General features: G+C 35.4%; 1 protein-coding gene across 10 annotated transcripts in view; it reads right to left on the bottom strand.

Annotated features, from left to right (window-relative positions):
• Positions 1-2973: 2973 nt before the first annotated feature.
• NCOA2 (nuclear receptor coactivator 2) overlaps positions 2974-22008 on the bottom strand; it is a 121418-nt gene continuing 102383 nt past the window's right edge. For 4 of the 10 annotated variants that reach the window (XM_087931375.1, XM_026706100.2, XM_087931376.1 and 1 more), the window contains 12 exons: positions 18923-19133; positions 17787-17993; positions 17010-17225; positions 16434-16563; positions 15102-15294; positions 13919-14200; positions 12962-13051; positions 11789-12014; positions 10709-10886; positions 10176-10374; positions 8737-8826; positions 2974-6515 (listed from right to left, as the gene is read on the bottom strand). In XM_087931375.1, the coding sequence (XP_087787501.1) occupies positions 6504-6515; positions 8737-8826; positions 10176-10374; positions 10709-10886; positions 11789-12014; positions 12962-13051; positions 13919-14200; positions 15102-15294; positions 16434-16563; positions 17010-17225; positions 17787-17993; positions 18923-19133 (2034 nt within the window). In that variant the 3' untranslated portion in view covers positions 2974-6503. The remainder of the gene's footprint in view (positions 6516-8736; positions 8827-10175; positions 10375-10708; positions 10887-11788; positions 12015-12961; positions 13052-13918; positions 14201-15101; positions 15295-16433; positions 16564-17009; positions 17226-17786; positions 17994-18922; positions 19134-22008) is intronic. The other 6 variants (XM_026706104.2, XM_087931379.1, XM_026706106.2 and 3 more) reach the window with 6 other exon arrangements.

The following is a 22008-nucleotide window of genomic DNA, read 5'->3' on the forward strand; positions in this document are numbered from 1 at the left end:
TAAATCAGCAGGGAGACCCATCTTCTATTCTTTTAAAATTTATGAAATTCTGGTTTTAATTCTATCTTAGTACAGATTTCTCCAAGCAGTGGCCCTTCAGATTGGCTGATGTTTTTTTTTTAAAAAAATCCACTACGGTGTAGCATCACCAATGAATATCTTAAGGGTTGGGAAAATGAGTCCTACCTAAGATTTTTGATCTCCCAGATTCATAAACAAATCTTGATGATGCAATGTCTGATCCAGGTCAATGTTCAGCAACATGGAGTAATTTTTGACTCCAACTAAAAAAGTTTAACCTATTTTTTTTGTATGCTGCAAAGCATATATGATCTGGTCTATAAAGCATCCTATTTTTATATGTATAAATTTCTAGCTGGATGACCATGCAGATGCTTCCTCGCCTGGATACCACTATAAAATTATGAGTTATTTGCACAGTATGCTTACTAACAATTATTTGCTTCGTGTCGTATGTCATGTTAACTATATGGTCTGGTTTTACACAAATTTGGTTAAACAGTGTTGCCTGATTTGTGGTTCAGTGCATCATGTAAACACAGCCAAGGAGAAGCAGATATCAGTTATCTCCTTTATTGGTTCTACAGGGATATATTCCCAGTTTTCAGTTTAGATCTTAGAAAATCCACACTATGCAATAGGAGTAGGCCATTTTTTAAAAAAACAAAACAAACCCTCTGCCCTTAGGAATTAGGCTTCAGTCTCTATCATTCCCAATTAGCATGATTTTGGAACTGTTAAGATTTGCATCTTAATGTTTTAATTGCATTGTTTTTTATATTGTTGTCTGATTCAGACTGTGGTTGAATAGAAATGATGCAAGTAGTTTCCATACATTTTCATTTGATGCAAAATGTTTAAGCAAAAGTAACATTTGTATCAAACCATATACTGGCTCTTATTTTCCTGTTTGGGGGAAACATATTGCTCTTTGAATCAGTTTACTTATGTGCTATGAGGTTGGTGTCAACTTGCAGTGATTCTATAGATTTTTCCATAACAATCTGTCCCCAATCTGATCCTCTGTCTAGGTCAAGGGATGTCAAACTCACATTGTCACATTGTCACGTGATGTACTGGAACTTCCCCCCCTTCGTTAAACTGGGCGTGGCCAGCATGTGACGCATCCAGCCTGTGGATCAGCCCTGCTCCGGTAGTTCACCCATTGCTGTTGTAGACAGTCACTCCATTCTTTGCATGGATCTCCGTCTTCTCTTTCCTTCCACCATCCTTAGCATTATAGCATTTTCCAGAGAGGTATGTCAAAGTATGGTAATTTGAGCCTGGTTATTTGTTATTCAAGTGGTTGATTTGTTGACTGAGAATTGTTTTCTGATTAGTTTTATTTGAATCAACTCCGCATTGATTTGTTTGATGTTTGTTTTCTTGGAAGTCCATGGTATTCTCAAGAGTCTTCTATCAAAGTTTAAAGGCATCAGTACTTTTCCTACCCTGCTTTTTCAGAGTCCAACTTTCATTTCCTTAAGTATCATGGCTTGCACTATTCTGATCTTTACAAGAAGAGACACATCATAGCATCTAAATATTTTTTCAAAGGCCTTTAAAGGCTGGCTGCTCTATTAAGTGCTAATCAGCAGTCTATGTTTTAAAAGCTTATTCCTTTGTTATTAATAGTTAGTCCTAAAAGACAGAAGTTATCTGCTATCTTCAATGTGAAGTCTAAGGCTGGTTGTCATTTTTAAAAAAATATTTTAGTCCCATTATTTTTCATTGTACTTTTTGAACTAAGCTATTTTATAGGTAAGGAACATGGGAGTGAAATGCTTATTGCATTAAAAAAACCCTTCAGTTTACTTGTAGTTTTTGAACTATTGGGCTGAGTCGTTTAGAAATTTGTTGATGAGCATTTAGAGATCTAATGTAGATCACAAACTACCCTGTTGATTCTATGCCTATATCCTATTGGTTGTAAAGAAAGTGCTCTATATTTTTTTTCATTGTAAAAACTAATGTCTCAAAGGTGCTTTTCAAAAGGCAACTGAACTTTTTGGGGGGCTTGTTATTGAAAATGTTTTGTTTCATCCAAGAAGCTTCTTTAGTTCTTTTCAAGGCATACATGGAACCAGGAAAGTGGCCAATTCACTGTGCCTTTTAATGCAAATTGAATTCAAATGTGAACATTCATGACAGGTAACTATATTCTGAACACATCAAGTGATTGTCCAGTTGATGGACTGATCACCCTTCAAGTTTTGTTGCATAAATTAAACAACAGTCAAAAGGGAAGAAGACAGGTTAGGAAGAAAGTCAAGGTTATTTTAGTAGGCTATATTGTTAATTATAAAAATGCCACCTATATAGGTAGTCCTCAACTTACAACCACAATTGAGCCCAAAATTTATATTGCTATTTGTTGAGTTTTGCCCTATTTTACGACTTTCCTTGCCACGTTTGTTAAGTGAATCACTGCAGTTGTGATATTACACAGTTGTTAAGTGAATCTGGTTTCCTCATTGACTTTGCCTGTCAGGTCAAAAAAGGGATCCCATGACTCCAGGATGCTGCAACTGTCATAAATGTGAGCCAGTTGTCAAACATCTGAATGTAAATCACATGACCATAGGGATGCTACAATGGTCCTAAAAGTGTGAAAAACGGTCATAAGTCACTTTTTTCAGTATCGTTGTAACTTTGAATGCTCACTAAATGAACTGTTGTAAGTCGAGGACTACTGTAACTTATTCTTTCCAAGGCATAAATTACAGCATTCCATTACTTCTCAATGTCAAGATTGGACTACTGGTTGTTGATGCTTACAGCCAAAATGTTGAGGCAACAAAAGTAGCGAATAAGATACAGTATAGATCCCACACAGCTATTTATAAACAGAAGTTTGTCTAACTATTCTGGTACCAGCTGTCCACACACAAAAGGCACAACAAAAGAAATATTGCTATATCTAAAACCATGTAAAACCCGAAGGCGTTAAAATTTATTAAATGACGCAATAACTGAATTCTTTATTTACAATAGCATTATTTAACATCAAATAAGCAAATTAGCATCAGCAAAGCAATATTAACTTGCATAAATGTATTTAAAATTTCTCTGAATATATCTACCTTTGCATAAACTGCTCACACTAGAAATACAAACATCAATGCAGGTGAACAAAATGATGTTCAAAGTTAACTCAGTCTTCAAAATAAATCACAACCTGAAAACACTGTAAGCTTTCTCCTGAAGAACCATAGTTTATATATTGCTTAGTTTTACCCTTGTATAATCTTTTCATATACACACACTCATACACATCTCAGATGTAACTTCATGAGGAACTGTACAAATAAAACTCACAAATGACCAAAAGGAAAAAAAGTCAATGTTTGAAGTAAATGTGTCCATCATCTCTACTCAATGACTGAAAGCTAAGTGATGATGCGCTTATTCCAAAATTGTACACAATTCACTATACAAATATAATACATCAGACAGCTATGTAGGAATATACAAGACTTAAAAACAGATCTAAGGCATTATGCTAGATTTTAGCATTTTGAGGTTCTTGCACATAGCTTTACCTGTAGTAAGAAACTTAAAAGATTTTGTTTTAGTCTACAAAGAAACACCAGGGAGAAAAAATCTAATTAAAAACCAAAGCCACTACAGTAATTTTCTTTTGTGCAGAGAATGCTTTTGCTCTTAGGCAGCAATACTACCATACAAATACTAGAAAACTTTAAAGTCACACCAACAATTAATGGCTTAAATTGCATTTCAAAACTGATTGTGTATCTTTGGGTTTTGCAAGTAGAGCTGAACCATCTTTTCATGTGTTAAGCCCATATGAACTCTGTTTTTTTAAAAAATACAGATTAAAAATGCTTTGTATAAATGGCAAAAAGCATTGCTTTTAGTTAATACAGACCCATATAAAGACTAGGAGAGGGGCAATCTTTTAAGTTTGAGAAATATTTGAAGTAACTAGTGAAATGTTGAACAAGATGTTTATTATCAGCTTACCTGGACGTAATTGAATGGTTCTTTCCCCTGTAGAATTATCTATATATTTTTCTGACTTAATACATCTTGCTTTTTCACACTTTTATATGAGAGAACACTGATGTTCCAACATAAATCCAATTACTATCTTTACAACTTTATTTATTGAATAAGAAATACTGTTTATAAAAAAATTAAAACAACTGACTTGGCATCATTACTGTTGTAACTAGTATGAATGTTATACTCAGAAAATGCTTAAACCTACTGCCTTTAATTAATTTAAATGAAAGGAAAAATTAGCGATTCCCTGGACATTGCTGATAACGCAAACACTTCATTTTATACTCAGTTGAAATTATCACTAGATGGTTCTAATATACTTTGAATTGGGTCTTATTTAAAATTATTTATTTGCCTACTAATCTACTAAAGCATGATTTAAAAATAATCCATTTCAAAACTATTTTTATCATCCAATTTAGAATGGTTTAATTCCTTTAATTTTCAGATAATGTGTGTGTGTTTATATTTATTGGTATTCATATTCTCTTAATAATACAGAGCTCAGGGCTGACACTTTTTTATTTCCACCAGATGGCTCAGATGTTTGAATAACTAACTTTTGAGTCTGGTGACTAGTGAGAAATAGAGTTTTCCCCTCTAAGGGGTAAGAAAGCCACCCAACAGGAAACAGATAATTTGAAATGCATTCTATATATTCCATAACATGTTCTTTTCAGCACTCCATGAAAGTCAATTCCTTTGTATATTTAACTCTCATTGCAAGCAAACACCATGCTTCAAGATAACAAGCCTTCTATTTCCAAGGACATGAATATTGACACAGAAAATATAAAATGCATTGCATTTTAAGTAACATCTAAAATTTGAGTTACAGGTATGAAAGTGTAGATTAAGTGGAACAGAAGAACAGGAGGTCGAAAACAATCAGTTTCCTGATATTTCAAGTCCTCAAAAACTGATGTCAGCTTATATTAAAAGAATACTCAGACCATAGCTGGTAAGAGTATAACCACTTTCAGCAGTGGTCTGCTGTACAACAGTTTTGCTAAGATTATTATGAAAGAATATAAACATACAAAAAAAGTCAAGAATTGGCTCCTACACTGGCTGCATATAAGGTTAGATAACTGACTTATGAGCAGAATTGCATTTAGAAAAAGAAGTCTCAAGCTTACAAATTAGGTCTAATCAAGGCATTGTAATCCTTTACAAAACACATTTTTGTCCCCAGGAGACACACACAGTTATGAAGATATCTAATTTAATACTGAAGTACCTCATTTGGAAATCAACTCCACAACATGTATACCTCACAAAATTATACAGTTAAAACACTAAAATCTTCAACTTAAATTATTGCTTGTTTACATAGAAACTGTTTTGTATGTACCTTACAAAACTTCCTCAAAGTCCACACTGCTTCAAAATAATTGAACACATGATGGTTACTTCTGTAGTGATATCTGCTATAGCTTAAGTCATTGTTTCCCCTAAATATGGAGATGGGAAAGTAGAAAATTTATTGTTTAAATCAGATGCCTTTGGCTCTGATATCATGCCTCAATCCTGCCACTTCCATCACCAAGAAATGCACCTTTGTTCAAATGAAATTATTCAGCAACTAATTTACCTGCAACCTAGAACTTAGGTAACAGATCTAGGACTATGATGGGGATTATCTAACCTATCAGAAAGTCCAAGTGAAGGCAGGAGAACAGGGACACTAAGATTAATTAATTTTAAGAAAGCTGAAATCAACATGTGAACTTAAATTCTGTGACTGACTCATGATTTTATCCCAAACTGATTAAAAAAGCTTTAAAAGCCCGCTCAGAGGATGTTTTAACCCACTTAAACATTTTAAGTTAATCAAATAGATTTAGATATATTCAAAACCAAATAAGTCTGTTTTATAGAACAGCATATCTAGCCACTAGATTAGATACCTATTCTCATTTTATCATCTGTCACTCTGAAATTCATAACTTGGTCTATTCCCTACTTCACAGAGTGTCCTAATACAAACCATTGATTTCCAGATGAAACTTTGCACTTGACTGTGTAGCTAAGGAAAAAACAAAAAAAGCCCAAATAAAAATCTAAAACTAAAACAGAACAGAATGAGATCATGGTTGGTTTTCTTTAAATACATACATTTAAATACATTCAATCTGACATGTTTTATGAAAACTGGCTATCGACATTTACTTTGCAGGAGAGATCTAAGTTGCACTAAGGTGAATGCAGTGAACAGGCTGAGCAATTGTCTGTACGCTAGCATCAGGCTGTTGAAGAAGAGACTGCTCTTCCACCAAGAAAGGTTTGATGCCATTCAAGAATGATGCTCTTCTGTTTGCAGCACTCAATTCTCATTTCTCCAGTTGCCGTGCTGGCAGAAAAGATGGAGCAAACAGACACAGGCAGTTCTTCAAACTAACAAGTAGTTCAGAATGAGGAGCCCAATCAATTGAAGATACAGCCAATCTTCAGGGTCAACAATATTTCTGTAAAAGAACATTTGTAATTATTCAATTAATTAAGGGTATGCTTTTATCTTTTGCTAACTTCAAATAATTAGAACAAAAATGAGAACTTTTTAGGCTGACATAAGATATAGTAAGGAACAATCTCCAAATTCCATTGATCAATGATGAATACATGACTGAATGAAAACCTGGAAGCATAAAATTAATACTAAATTTACAAACAAATGCTTAATGCAAAAGAGGTTGTCCTTACTGCAAAAATCCTGGTATTATCCAAAATCCATCAATAAAAGTATCATCCGATTGGATCCAGATTTTGTCTTCTCTTGTTTCCCTGTCTACAGAACAGCATTCCATCCCCCAAAATCAGCTGGCTGCAATCCTGGCACCCTTTACTAAAGTCGCTCTGTGAGTGGGTGATCATATAAATTAAAGGAATGAATAAATAATCAAATAAATAAATAAATATTTAAAAACTGAATAGAGGACAAACTGAATTTCCAAGAAACTGCATTTCATAACCTAGCACAGGGGTGTCAAACTCAAGGCCTGCAGGCGGAGCCGGTCAGGAAATATCAAGTGACTGGCCTGCGGTACCTCTGGTGACTAAAACGGGCCATGTGCAGCCCTCCCATCCCTCGTTTTCACCTTCTATGGCCTCCTGCAGCACACGGTAGGCCAAAAATGGATCTAAAACCGGGCCCAAAATAGGATGAAAAGAATCTGAAAAAAATGGACCACACAGCCTGCTTTCAGCCAGCAGAGTGCTGCAGGAGGGCAAAATCAAGGTGCAGGGAGGCCCCATACCTCGTTTTGGCGGGCAGGGTGCTGCAAAAGGCATCCGTCCTGTCCCCCCAAAGAGGAGAACTACAATGCCAATCTGGCCCTCGAAGAAAACCAGTTTGACACCCCTGGCCTAGCGGGCCATGCAGGAGAGCTCTCTAAGATAGACAGAAATAGGCTTCTGCAGCAGCATCGTTATAGAAGGGTTTTTCAGAAGATCTTAAGAATCAGAAAGGTTTTGAATAGGAGGTTCAGCCCTTCAGATAGTATATACGTGTCTAACTTTTGACCATGTATCATATTTACTTTTATAAATATATCAAACTACTTAAAAGAACAGCCCAATATTATTTTCATCCAGGAACTTGGTTGTTGTTGAGTTGCTAAGTTATGTTCAGCTCTTTGCAACCCAATTGACTATAGCATGCCAGGCCCTCATGTCTTCCACTGTCTTCAGGAGTTTGCTCAAATTCATGTTCATTGCATCAATGACACTATCTAACCATCTCATCCTCTGCTGGCCCCTTCTCCTTTTGCCTTCAACCTTTCCCAACATGAGCCTTCTCTTCTCATTTGGGCGACAAAGTATTTGAACTTCAGCTTCAATATCTGTCCTTCCAAAGAACAGTCAGCGTGATTTCCTTTAAGACTGACTGATCTGATTTGATTATTTTTTTTGCGGTCAAAGAACTCTAGAGTCTTCTCTAACACCAAGCATCAAAAAGTATAGTTGTTCAGGTACTCTATTTACCTGACCTTAAATCTATTCACCATCTCAACTGTATATTCATTATTTAAGTCATACCTGAATGGATTAGCGGTTTTCTCTACTTTCTTCAATTTAAGCCTGATATTTTGCAATAAGTTGCTCATGATCTGAACCACAGTTAGCATCCAGGTCTTGTTTTTACTGACTGTATAAAGAACTGCTCATTTCTGGTGGAGTTTGGTGAGAGAAAGAAAGGCTTCTGCTGCTTTCCTTGCATGAAGCCAAAAATCTCCCCCCCCCCCACCCCCCCGAGAATGGAGCTGGAGACGGTATCCTGTGATCCCAAATAAAGAATGATCTATCGGTAGGAAAACGGGGTGGGGAATTTTCCTGCAGACTTTTTTGGGGATTTTCCGTCTTTGGTCTGCGGGATTTAAAATTATGAGTTTGGTGGTCCCTGAGATCCAAAAGGTTGGCGACCATTTAGCTCACTTCGAACATGACTCTTGAAAATGGACAGCAGTTTTCATCCTTTTGTAGTAGCAATTTTATAAAAAGACCTAGAACAGGCATAATGAGACTTAACTCCAGGGACAGTCATAAAGAAAATCATGTTATTAACTATTTGGGTAGCTACCAATTATGGCCCTTAGACCTTCAACAAACGTAAGTGAAGCCCAAGGTCAACTAAAAGTTACCCACTCTAATTGAGCTAGTGTCAAAGTTGGAATATTTATTATTTCATACCCGAGATGCATCTCCTTCCTGCTTTATCATGTCCATTCCAGGTAGTTGGGTTGGAAAAAGACTGCCTCCTCTCATCGCAGGATCATTGACCTGAGAAAGGACAATGTTTGAATTCAGTCACAGAAACAAAAGACTTAACAAATCACAACCTTCACTTTTGTTTAATAAAATATCTCCACTAATAGTTGAGCAATCTATTTTAGTACCATGCCTATCTTTGAATCTTTTTCTTTTTTCCACAACACATTATTATCTGATTGCACAATTTACTGACTTACCTACTGTCAGTTTGCTATTTTGAAAGGGAAGACAGCAAACAGAAGTAGATTGAAAAGATGGAAAATGAGTGTTTAATAAAATGTTTTATTTTAACTGACTCAAAAAAATGTTTATAGAGATATAACTTTGTCAGAGGCTTGAAAAAATGATATTTTTTGACACTGACACTATTACACAAGACCCAAAGATCTGGTTTTGCCAACGGACCTGGGAAGTGGCTCACTGACTGTTTGTTGTCACTAAGGGGATGGGGGTTATTGTTTTATTGTTTATCCCTTTTTATATTGGATTTTTTATTGTTTGTAGGCTGCCCAGAATCACTGGGAGAGAGTAAGTGGTCATATAAATCCTTTAAATGAATGAATGAATGAATGAATGAATACGTTTACAGCACACTAAAAGCCACATATTAAATCAATTAAAGGGAACATACTGGAATTACCACAAACACTTGCCCTTTTAGACTAGAACAGCATAGAAACATCAGTAATAAAACGGAGCAATCATTCAACTACAATTTATAAACAAAGAAGGACATTAAAGATACATAGTTTAAGATGACAGTTGGATTTAGTCAAAAACAGAGCCAGGAGTAGATTATGTAATACCTTTAACTACAGAGGGATGGACGGTTGATTCAAACCCCCATTTTGCTACTAAGCTGCATTTTCTTAGTCTCAACTTGAATTTCAATAAATCAGCCAAACTAAGCCAACTGGCGCAGGTCATATACAGTAGGTGTCCTCCAATGTTTTGTGGGTATAATGCCCTAAAGCCTCACTCAGTATGGGCAATATATGGATCCTGCATCTCAGTGAATAAAGGGGTTACATGTCATTTTCTTTCCCCTGCTTGCCATCCATTCTTTTTTCTTTCTGACATCATCTTTTCTAATTCCCAAGCAGAAGTCTGCTAGGAAAAGAAAAAGTAACTCTTCCCAGAAATAACTATTTGGGCTTGGATTGCAGTTGCCCACCTGTGACTTCGATGGGTAGTAAATATTTGGAAAATCCGCTACACAGCACATCTATAACAAGAATAAGCCATTCCTGAAATCCCTATTTTTAATATAGCCAGTATGATTTATAATACAACATTAGCAAAACATATTGACGTTAAAAGTAAATATATTTTTAAGTATGCCAGGCTGAGATTCTCACCTGCTCGGGACCCATGGAGGGCAACCCTGATGTAGGCACAGAGGTTGCAGAGGTCATGTTGATCTGCCCTGTCATCTGGTTCATGTTGTTCAACCCAGCACTATTGGCCACCATGGACACATTGATGTTCATGTTGTTATTGTATATGCTGGTATTTGCTTGCTGCCCAAAGTGTGGTGGAGACTGTTGTGAAAACATGCTACAGGATAAAGTACAAGGCCCATGTCAGAATCAGAAAGATACACTTATAGGACTCAAGTATTCCTGAACTCTTCAAAGAATCACCTATGTGCTTGGATGCATAAGTATTTCTTCCAATAACAAAAGCTGATCCATCCTTTTGTTTAATCAGAATCTCTTTATCTATTACTTGATATACCACACTAGGAGAGAGAGAGAGCAAGATTCTTCTAAAAGGTTCCCCGTTGTAAGGGAGTTGGTGAACAGAGTGTTACAAAGAAGTTATGTGACAGTAATTCAAACCAGCAGGTTATAAAATGCAGTCAAAATACATTCTGATTCTTGAAACATACCTATTTCCACCAATATTGCCTTGCCCCCATCCATTTATCTCTGTAGAGGACTGATAGGCAGGATTGGCCTGAGATTGCTGTATCAAAGGATTCTGAGTATGAGCCATTCTTGGGGACATCAGGGGACTCTGTGGAGTGGTAGCTCCAGTGAAGCCTGAATCAGGCTGCTGATTTATTCCTAGAAAAGATCATAGGAACTTCAATCATGTTTACAGGACAATTAAGACTACGTGCTTTAATACAAATGTCCATTATGGATTCATCTATTTAAATATGATTCACTGGACAATAACGAAACTTTCCATTGTTCCTTCCTATTGCTTTCCTATCATATATACTGCAGAGCTTGCTTCCTGTTTTAATTTGCCTCACTGTGATCAATAGCATGCAGTGACATCTGCTGGAGATATTTATTTGACTGTATTCAAGTAAAATTTTCCAAAAAGAAACCCCTCTTCCAGGTGCTGATGCCTATCTATTATATAAAAAATAGACTAAGAAATCAATTAATACCCAAACAATGTCATTAAATAAGTGAAAATGACACTACGACACAAACAAGGTGTTGATACCCAATGCTTAATACCATAAAAAACATGTAAAAACCATAAAATACCATAAACAACATGTAAAAACCATTCAATCTCATGTATACTTTCAGAGTTGCCCTTTCACAGTTGCCATTTGTTGAAGAAATGATAGTTTATCCTTTTATTTTTATTTTAACTTAGGATTCCAAATTTAAAAAACTGGTTGTGACATTGGGGCAGTATAAAAGTAAATTAGATAGATAGATAGATAGATAGATAGATAGATAGATAGATAGATAGATAGATAGATAGACAGACAGACAGACAGACAGAGACAGACATAGAGGGCAGGCAGGCAGAATTTTTAAAAGGCTTGCAAGCTAAAGTATCTCCTTGCCTCCTCATTCCACAATTATTTTCCAGACTCTCAGTGAGCTTGCTTAATCTAAGAGTCTTCCTTGTAATTATAAGATAAAAACTATGATCCAAAGAAGAAACTGAAACCCTGTAGGCAGTTAAGTCTGAATTTTTTTAAATAAAAGTCCAATACCATAATTTGGAGGAAATGGAAACTGCTGGGGATTTGTCTGGGGAATCCGTGGGTTGCTCATGGTTGCTGGTATTCCCCCCGACGCCACCATACTTGGTGTCATATTCATACTCTGGCCACGCATCATCAGGGTTCGCTGTTGAACTTGGTGCATCTGTCTATGCCTCAGGTGTTGGCTTAGTATCTCTCTCTGCCTCTGGGCTAACATTTGAGAATTAATATTTCCCTACCAAGAAAACAAATGTTTATCAGTGTAAGTAGCTGGAAGTCATTTTCAGAGTCTGATTTACCACATGCCAGATGACAGTTTTGAAGACATACATGATATAATATGTTGCTGATTGGACAAAGCAACAGTTATTTGAAAATAAATTCTAAAAAATTTAAGAAAATCAGTTGTACTTTGTATTTCATAAATAAATGTCTAGGTTAAAAAGGCAGGTGTGTGTGTGCGCACACATGTGCAAATATTTCTTTAGTATTTTTATTTTGTTTTTACTTATTAAAATACCAGTGGATTCACTGAAATATTCCATGGGAAGGACACTTTGTTTAAAGTTATCTCAAGGAAAAGTTTTTATAATGGTTTGCATTATAATTGGTTCTGATTATGTTTTAAGAATGTGCAAAGTATTTGAAGCCAACATTTTAAATTTCAAAATATCTTGTCTTAGTGAAATGACCTTTGGAAGTGTTTTTAAGTGTTTGGAGAGTACTGCATGTTTGAGAGTGTTTCATGTATAGAACAGAGATGTTTTAAAGCTACAGAAGACTTCCAAAACACTCAAAATAGCCCATTTTGCATTAGAAACAGCTGTTTAACAATCAAACATCTGTTTAGAACATTCTGTGTTCCAAATAATGCACTCTAAAATGTAAATTATTCAATTAAAAACATTTTGCACACCAGAACAGAAATATTCTTTCATATGGTCACTACTCAAGCTGGTCTTGAATTTAAAAGAAGGATGATCTAGGCAAGATAGGCCGCATACAAGTTAAATAAATAAATACTTCATTTCCCCCCATCCAGTGAACTGCAATATTTCTGAAGATAAATTTAGGGAAATGAACTGATTTAATGGATTCATATAGTATTAGAACATATGGTGCACTTGCAGAAATTATGAAACATATGAGTAAAAATCTATAGAAAAGAAACATTGGCAGTACCTGTTCCCTCACCTGTGTAGGTACTCCAGGTCTTAGAGACAGGTTCATACTGGAAACATTGCCAATCTGATTGATCAATGGCTGGCGATTCTAGGTTAAAAACAATCCACATACATATACATATAAGAAATTGATTTTATGAAAGTGCCATTTCAATAAAGACCATAATTACCGGCAGGTCATATTTTGTTGTGCAACTCAATCTGAATAACTACTTACATTAACAGCACTCGGAGACAGATATGTAACACATACATGGATTGGGTGCATGAGAGAGGCACCATGTGAGTTGGGGAGAATGCATGAGTGACCAGCCTGAATGCAGAAGGCTGGGGGAAGACTTGCACAATTTGCATTTTTTCCTGCTAGCTTCTCCTTTGACTTTCTAGGGAAGATGGCATAGAACTGGTGATCATTTGATCACAGGATGCTTGCAACGAGTCACAAGTGTGAAAGGGTTACCAAGCACCCAAATTGCGATCAAGTGGCCATGGGGGTTCAGAAACACTCAAGATTAGTTATAACCACCATTCCTTCAGTAACTTTGCAGGGTTGCTCAACAATAGTTTAAGTTGATGAAAACGCAAGAAAAAAAATGGTGGAAAAATGAATTGCCATCTTGAGGGGAGAAAAAGTTGATTTCTTCTGGATATTTTTTTTAAATTCAAGCAAGTACTCTGATGTATTATCTTACAACTTATCAACAGAAATACGTCTGGATATTTCGAAAAAATCAAAGTAACATATGCCCTAAGGTTTACAAAGTTAAAGAGTTATCAAAAACACCACTTTAGCTTTGAAGACATATAAAAGAAATGAATACTCTGGATAAAAATACATAAATAGCATCAGAAAAATAACATTAACAGATACATTCATATGTAATTCATATATAGTGAAATATTTTAGAAGCCACTGACAATCATGTTGCTGGTCAAAGAAACATAAAACAAGTACCTGCTGTGCTTGAAGCCTATGCTGCAACTGCAATCTCAGCTGATTGGGCGGGTTTTGCACTAGACCAGTAGGCCTCAGACCAGGTCTAGGTTGCATCCGTAATGCTGCATAACCTGGCCGTTGTGCCATTGGGTGAAAGTTTGGGTCCTGCAGTGGTGTGTAATTGCCTTGGGCCATTTGAGCCTGAGATGCATACTGTTGTGTGAAAACTGGTGCTTTTTGTTCTAGAATGATGTTTGGTTCCTGGCTTGAGAATGATTCTGGATCCACTCCTTGGGTCTGCTGAAAAACAAAAGCAGAAATATAAATATATATATATAATATTTTGTCAAAGACAAACACAATACACAAGTCTGACGATGGCAGATGAGATTCTGCCAAAACGTCACTACAACTTTAAAAGTAGCACAACTATAATGACGTGGGAAAATAACTGAACAAAGCTGAATACCATACATATAAATACCCGCGAAAACTTAAGAAAACGTATCTATCTATCTATCTATCATCTATCAAGATTTGGAGCCCACATATGTAGAGAAATTGGAGCTGTGACAGAACTCTAAGAAACCTATGGTTAAATGAATATAGGTTCATTTCTCCCTCTTCCCCAATGTTTTTCTGTAACGTATTTTGTCTAATACTTATTTTCTGTGCTAAAGCCTTTTCTAGAAACTTAGAATGTATAAGTAATAATAAATACACAACACATAATAATAAATACATAAAATATATTTATTAGTTAAAATATTTCCCCATTAAAAAATGGTTAATATAAATTTTAAAAACAGTATCACAAATGAAAGAGCCCATACTAGCTAGGAAAGATCAACATAAAAAGAGGATTTTTTTTAAACAAAAAATGCTTAAAATATGTTAGCATTTGCTTGCTGATGTTTCACAAAAAACACTCACTAAGCAAGTGTCATTTCCAGCAATCAAGAACCCATGATGTAAAAGATAAACCATCAGCTCTCATTCCCCATATTGTCAATACAATAATAATTATATTAGAGGACATGAAGCATATTGTCAACATTTCCTGGTATAGCACTGTACGGCAGAGGAGGAATGGTATTTGGAACAAGGAAATAATTTTCATATAGTGAATTTCAAGAAATTTAAGTTCAGGACCCAGGAAAGTTTGCATATACATTTTTAGAAATATCCAATATAGCAATACCTGGCTGACAAGTTCTGGTATCCCAAGAGCTCTGTCAATTTCTTCTAGACCATCAAAATTCCTTAGTGCCATATAAAGCTGATCAAGAAGAGCTCCTTCGTCACTTGGAGACTCAGAGGCAGGACGCTGACACATCAAGTCATCCGGAGAGCCTAAAAATGGTTGCCTACAAAGGGCACAGCTTGATGAGCAACTTGAGGGGGCAAAAACATTTACTCTTTAGACATTCCAAATTAACTGGATGTTATATACATTAGATGTGCTACTATGTTGGACAGATAAGTTGAAAGCAAACTCAATAATTCTCTAGAACTCAATATGTCTATCTAGACAGCATACTTAAAATGGCAAAAACCTTTTCATCATGACCATTCTCTCTCTCTCTCTCTCTCTCTCACACACACACACACACACACACACACTTTTACATACAGACAAACACATCCTTACTTTTTTCTAAACTTCTGAGTCAAAATCTGAATGTAATTGTACAGACTTATTCAGGAAGTAAGAAGAAAAATCACTATTAATTTGGAATTTTGTATTACAGTGATTTACAACAATCCATTTTGTTCATATTTATGACAATGTATTCTATTTTGACAGCTTAATTTTGTAATAAGCTACATGACTTCTAATAGCCCTAATCAAATCTTTTAAATCTGTGAATGCAGGACTTTGCTTCTCATTTAAAAAAATAAATAGTCTATTAGGAAATCCTGATAACTTAAGAAATAAATAACTGAAACTGAGTAATATTTTATCATAAAAGGAGACGAAATCTAGTTATTCCTAAAATAGAGATCAGCAAATAGTAAAAAGCAGTTGCTGGTGTAATCATATATACAAAATCATATATATGAAGGAAAAATTAAGTGTTGAACAAATAGTCACAATACAAATTTGCTGTTCATGAAATTCATAAATAAGAAATTGCTGATGTGAAGCAATCACTACTGCCTGGGAAGATGATGTGGGAAGGATGATGTGTAAGTGTAGTCTTAACTTGCCAACCCCTTTCTACTCTGCCAATCATTTGTCACAGTCTAGGAATATCCTTGGCTCAGTCAAGGGATGTTTGCTGTCTTCTTTGGGTAGCAAGTAGTAATAATAAGAACAATCAGTGAAACACCTGTAGTTCATTTCCCTATGTTCATTTATTTATAAAAACATTTTAATTTAATTGTGGAGTCCAATGAACAGTACCAAGGCAGTTCAAAAAGATAAACTATACAGAAACAGAACAAATTAAAAAGCAAAAAAATACAAACCAGTTAACTGTCAGCGGGTGTTTACAATGATTCAGCATTGATTCTTAAGTAAAAGACTTACCGGTTCTGATTACTAAATGATGCCTGATCAATGGGCAATATACTGTCAGGCCAAGGAGCAGTCTGATTGGGAGGGGCTTGCTGTTGGGTATACTGAGGAGCTCCCATATTCATCTCCAGTTCTGAACCTCCTGAAGAACAATCATCACAAATAAAATTTCAATGAAATTATAGATGTTGCAGAAGACCAACAATCTGCTGCTTATTGTATATATTTCTCTGAACACTATGTGTGTGTGTGTGTGTGTGTGTGTATGTGTGTGTGTGTGTATATATATATATATATATATATATATATATATATATATATATATATATATATATGAGTATTTTTACATAAGCTTGGATTGGGACTAGTCAAAGACAAATTCAATTCAGATTAGGCTGTTTCAAAAGAAAATGTTCTTATATAATCAGCATGTTATGCAAAAATATTCGAGCACATCTTTTGTCTACTGTGTAATTGAACTCCCACAGCTGCATTTGTATCTAATTAAAATGTATTTGTCATCCCTGCTAATAGCATAATATTCGGTATTGCTGAAACTGTGCAGACAATGACTGGACTCCACCTTACCCATATTCATAACTTGAGATTGTAAAATTTGTCTTGGAACAGCTTGACTGTTAGGTCTCAAGGGAAGGCTGGATGTTGGGTTACGTATCATGCCTCCTTGGATTGGTCTGTTCATGGCACTTGTTGTTGCAGCACAAGTTACTCTCACAGCAGCAGCTTGGCTACCCCAGTCTCCTGATGACATAGCAGGTCGAGGAGTATTACCAGCAATCATTCCTATTAAAACACATACATGTTTATGATGAACTATGGCTTGAATCCATTGTTTTTCATGCCATGTTTACAATCAGTTCATAAGTCAAGCCATAAGAATCAAGAATGTTTTTAAGAGTAGCAATTGGCATTGATGCAACATCTCTGCCAGTTTAGAGCTATGTGTAGGTACCTGAGCATATTTCTCCACAAATATATGCTCAAAAAATAATCCAGTAAAATAAACACTCTTAATAATTAGAAAAACTAGAGATCCTTGTGTTATCAGGTTAACTTGATCAGATCTCAAATAATTCAGGCAGAATTTATTTCTGAATAAACATCCTTTTATACTTTAAAAGTGCAATATTATAACATAACCAGCCCCATGAAAATACATCTGTTTGAACTCAGTGAAATTCTCCTGCAAATAAAAATGGGTAACAGTCTCATAACCCAATTCAACATATTTTATGTTGGTTTTAGGGTACTGCTGGGGTAAGCGATCCTTGTAATCAGATGCCTGTACTTTCTATATTAGAAGCAATGTGTTAACACAGAAAAAAAACCAACCTGGATTATTACCTGGATTATTATTCCCAAGGTTTCCTTGACTTCCCATCATTCCTTGACTACCCAACATGCTAGGCTGAGGTATCACTGAATATGGACTATTGTTTCTTATGGGTGGAAAAGTTGCAGCACCTGGTGGGTTTTGCAAAGCAATGTCAAGCTGCAAGTTCTGGTTTGGCAACATCCTTCCCAAATGCGCTTGTCTTGCATTGGTAAAAGCTGAACGATAAGGAAAAAAAGGATGAAAAGGGAAAAACTAGGAGCTTTGAAAGTTATATTGTAAATATACACCATTAATTTTTCAAATTAATTTAAAAACTAGCGTTATGTTTCAAAAAGAAATGCAGCTACGTACAGACATTTGACAAAAGTTCTTTTTAGACTTTCAGATGAATCCACAGAGAAGGTAAAACTAAATGAAAAGCTCCATCATCTACTCTGCCTAACGTCCATCATTCAGCTGGAGATTCCTATACTGATTTCTGACTTGGTAATCTTATACAAAATTGTTTTCATGCTCAGCTTCTGTCTTGATACAATATTAACTTGTCATTTAATAAAATACAACAATTTCTCCAAGACCTGGCTTGTATGGATTAAAAACATATCCTCATAGCACTAACTCTGGATTTCATGCAACAGACAAATGTAAAAAAATATGTTTGATGCTCCCTTCCTTGCCTGGTTAATTAATAGTCTCATCTGTTGAGTTTCCCTTTAGAGCTAGAATTGGAATTCTTTTTTCTTAAACTGCGACACAATCATATTTTATGGATTAGTATATTTAAAGAAACAATTTTATTTTTCTACCTTGGTGAGAGGTTATAGCATGTAGCTCTTTAGTGATTTCTTTGTACAGTGCAAGTCATGACCATGTGATAATCTCACAGATTACTGATGAAAATAACATAAAACTTTCCATAAAATGAAAAGCTATTTATTTATTTCTAAGTCAAACAATATTCTATAAGTCGGATTTCACTATGCTGTGATTTTATAAGGAGAACAGTAGATGGTGCTGTTTGTTCACTGAAGACTTATAAAGCAGAGCAATACTGAAACTGGCATGGTGGCTTTTGAAAAGATTCCTTTCTTTTGCAACAATACTACTGTTTGTTTCTAAAACCTGATAAATAATTCAGACTCACTGCTTTGAGAGATCCTCCCTGTGGGTTTCTGGGATCCAACAGGTGTGCCAGGACTGTTGTCACCTGTAATCTGCATGAGGTCATTGATGATGGCTTGTTTGTCAACTGATCCTGCTGAAGCAACTGGTCTGGTGTCTGGGAAAAGTTGTGACAACTGGCTATTCTGTAGATCATCTAGAATTTCTTCCAGGTTATCAAGTTCACTGCCAGGCTTTCATGAAATTTGAAAAGAAAATACATGTTTTTCATAGTTTTTTAAATCTGGACTAGACCAAAATACTAGGAAGCAGAATCAATATCTCCAGCATTGAAAACACCCACCCTGAGGTGGGATATCTGAAATCTGTTCCTGAAAAGAAAGAGATTTACCCGTGTCTCTCTCTTAAACTAGTCAGGGGACACACCAGGACACACATAACTCTTTAGTTTTCCTTATCATGGTGCCTTCTGGAAGTACAAAATAGGCCAAAATATTGCTCTCTTTTAAAAAATAACTAATAATTTTACTAGTTATTAAAAAGAACTAATAATTTTACTACCTGTAGTTTAGCCATGAATTGGCAGAGAGATGTCTCCAAGCGGGGAGAGGATGCAGATTTCCATGGATGTAACAAAGAACCCTTTGTTCAACAGAAATCAACACTCTGTCATTACTGTAATTCTGCTTGGTTATAACAGGACTAAAAATGTTCTGTGTAATAGTTACTTCCACGTAGTTAAAAACATTTTACGTTTCATCTGAACTTTCAATCACCGATAGAAAAATGTGAACCATTTAAAGAAATGGAGACAAAAGAAACTATAATAAGGGTGAACTTTTGCGGCTGGAAGTTGAACCAATGTACTACTGCTCAACACGTAATAAATTTAAGAGTGGGGAAAAAAAACCTAGGCTGAGAGAAGTTTAGAGAAATACCTCCAAATTTGAAAAAAAAAAAAAAAGAGGGGGAAGTCACAGAGTATTAGTAAACAAGGTAATTAGGCAATTATCCCCTTTAAACCCCAAAAAATAGGTATAATTGGTATATGGTAATAAATCTGAGTATTTCATAACTTTGCATACTACCTCAGACTAGTGTTGGAGCCTTGTTTCAAGTGGAGGATAGTACTATGGCATAGTAACCATTGTGCTTCTTTTACAAATACACCATCACGCTGTTTGTTCCCTTGCACATGTTGCTACCATGCCCTCAATTTATAAGTAATAATTTTAAAGGATTGGGCTTTAACAGTCCCATCCTCCAAATATGAGCTCTACTAGGGTTAGAAATGGCACAGTACAAGCAAGCAAGGCAAGAAGAAACTTTGCTTTACAATATACTTCAAAAATAGTCTAACCAAATGCTGTGTGAGAAACCTTTCTTTTATTTCCTCCCATGACAGACTGGATGACAAAGTATGTTCATACACCCTAGAATCCTGAAATAGGATTCTGAGGCCATGAAGCTCCCTCGGTAACTGGGCTACCTGAGACTTTTCAGATCAACCTGTTAACATAAAATTGAGCATATAAATTGGGGGGGAGGGGGCTAAGGTGAATCATGTCTCTAGAGAACAGGTATATAATATATATAAATAAACAAAATATAAAAAATATAAACAAACAAAGCAAGCAAATAATCAACCCCATGTAGTAAAAGAGATTGGTATAAAAAGTAAAGTGACAACAATGGACTACATAAGAAATATCACATACTGGAAAAGTAGTTCTTTTGAAAAATAATTAAATAGAATAGAATTCTTTATTGGCCAAGCGTGATTGGGCACAAAAGGAATTTGTTTTTGGTAAAGGTTACTAATATACAGTACGCTATTGAAAACATTTTCTCTGAACATTTCCTTTTCATTACCTATTATGTTTTTAAAATGTTAAATATTAATTAAAAATAATGATTATGTTAAGAATGAGTAATTCCTATAAACACATACATAAAAACAACAAATATAGTAAAGAAATTGCTTCTTGTGCTCTCATGCTATTCTGAGGCCTTGACTAGGAAAGAGTGACAAATCAGCAGGCCAGTAATCCAAAGTTTACTCAAATGCTAGTTTGAAAACTCTTAGGCAGGAAAGCTGGAAAAACCTGCCAGCATTTTTAGAAGCTGCTTTATTTAGAGAAGATAATGTCTGGACTAGTGGCCAGTGTCAGCATAACAGGAATAAATTATGCTTTTGTGTATTTTTTTTCCTGGTGTTCTTTACTTAGTCGAACTGCAGAACAAATTGATAAATGTAAAAAAAAATCCATCAAACAAAACAAGTCACTCCTGGAAGATTAAAACTCTTGTTTCTGAGTAATTAAACAGTTTTTTGCAATGTCTTCAACACTTAAGAAGCAGACATTTCCACTGCTGAAGCACACACTGGTCTGTTGTCAGTGAGTGTTCCATTATGACTCAGACCTTTTCAAAAGAGCTTTTGCAGTCCAAACATATATGAAGCTAGGATTTAGTAACGTGCATCATTTTGCTCTTGTACACACTTATCACTCTGAACATATCTGACCCAACTGCAAAGTCTAGAAAAATTCTCTAGAATTTTTTATTCATTGTTAGAAATATTCCCATCTTAATTTTGGGTGGAAGCAGGAAATACAGTATTGGGTTGCTGCCAAATACTGAAGTATTTCATAGCATTTAGACAAACCTAACCAGTTTTTCTATATATTTTCAGAATACACAGTGATAGCCAGTAAATGGAATGGAGACAGGGAAATGTATGATAATCCTGCTTTTACTAGATGTGTGTTATATGGAAACTCTGATAGAGGACAGCTTTTTAAAATATCATAGCTAAATATTACCATCAAACCTGCATAATGCATCTTTTATGGATGACACTTTCCAGTTTTGTTAAGAATTGTTCCCATGCAATTTCAGCCTTAATATTTTCCAACAAATTATGTACCAGCTGAAGAAACAGGAGATATGATCACCTCTATTTTCTCCCTTAAATTTATTCTTCTGTGAGCATTGTCATATAATGTAACTTTGATAAAATTATGTGAAATAAGGGCATCAACTTTAGGGATATTTGTTAAAGCCCATGCAGGTTCCCAGGCTTGAATATGACAAATTCCAGACCTG

This window comes from Pseudonaja textilis, chromosome 3, assembly GCF_049901715.1.
Source record: "Pseudonaja textilis isolate UNSWEBS1 chromosome 3, rPseTex1.2, whole genome shotgun sequence".
Taxonomy (NCBI): Eukaryota; Metazoa; Chordata; class Lepidosauria; order Squamata; family Elapidae; genus Pseudonaja; species Pseudonaja textilis.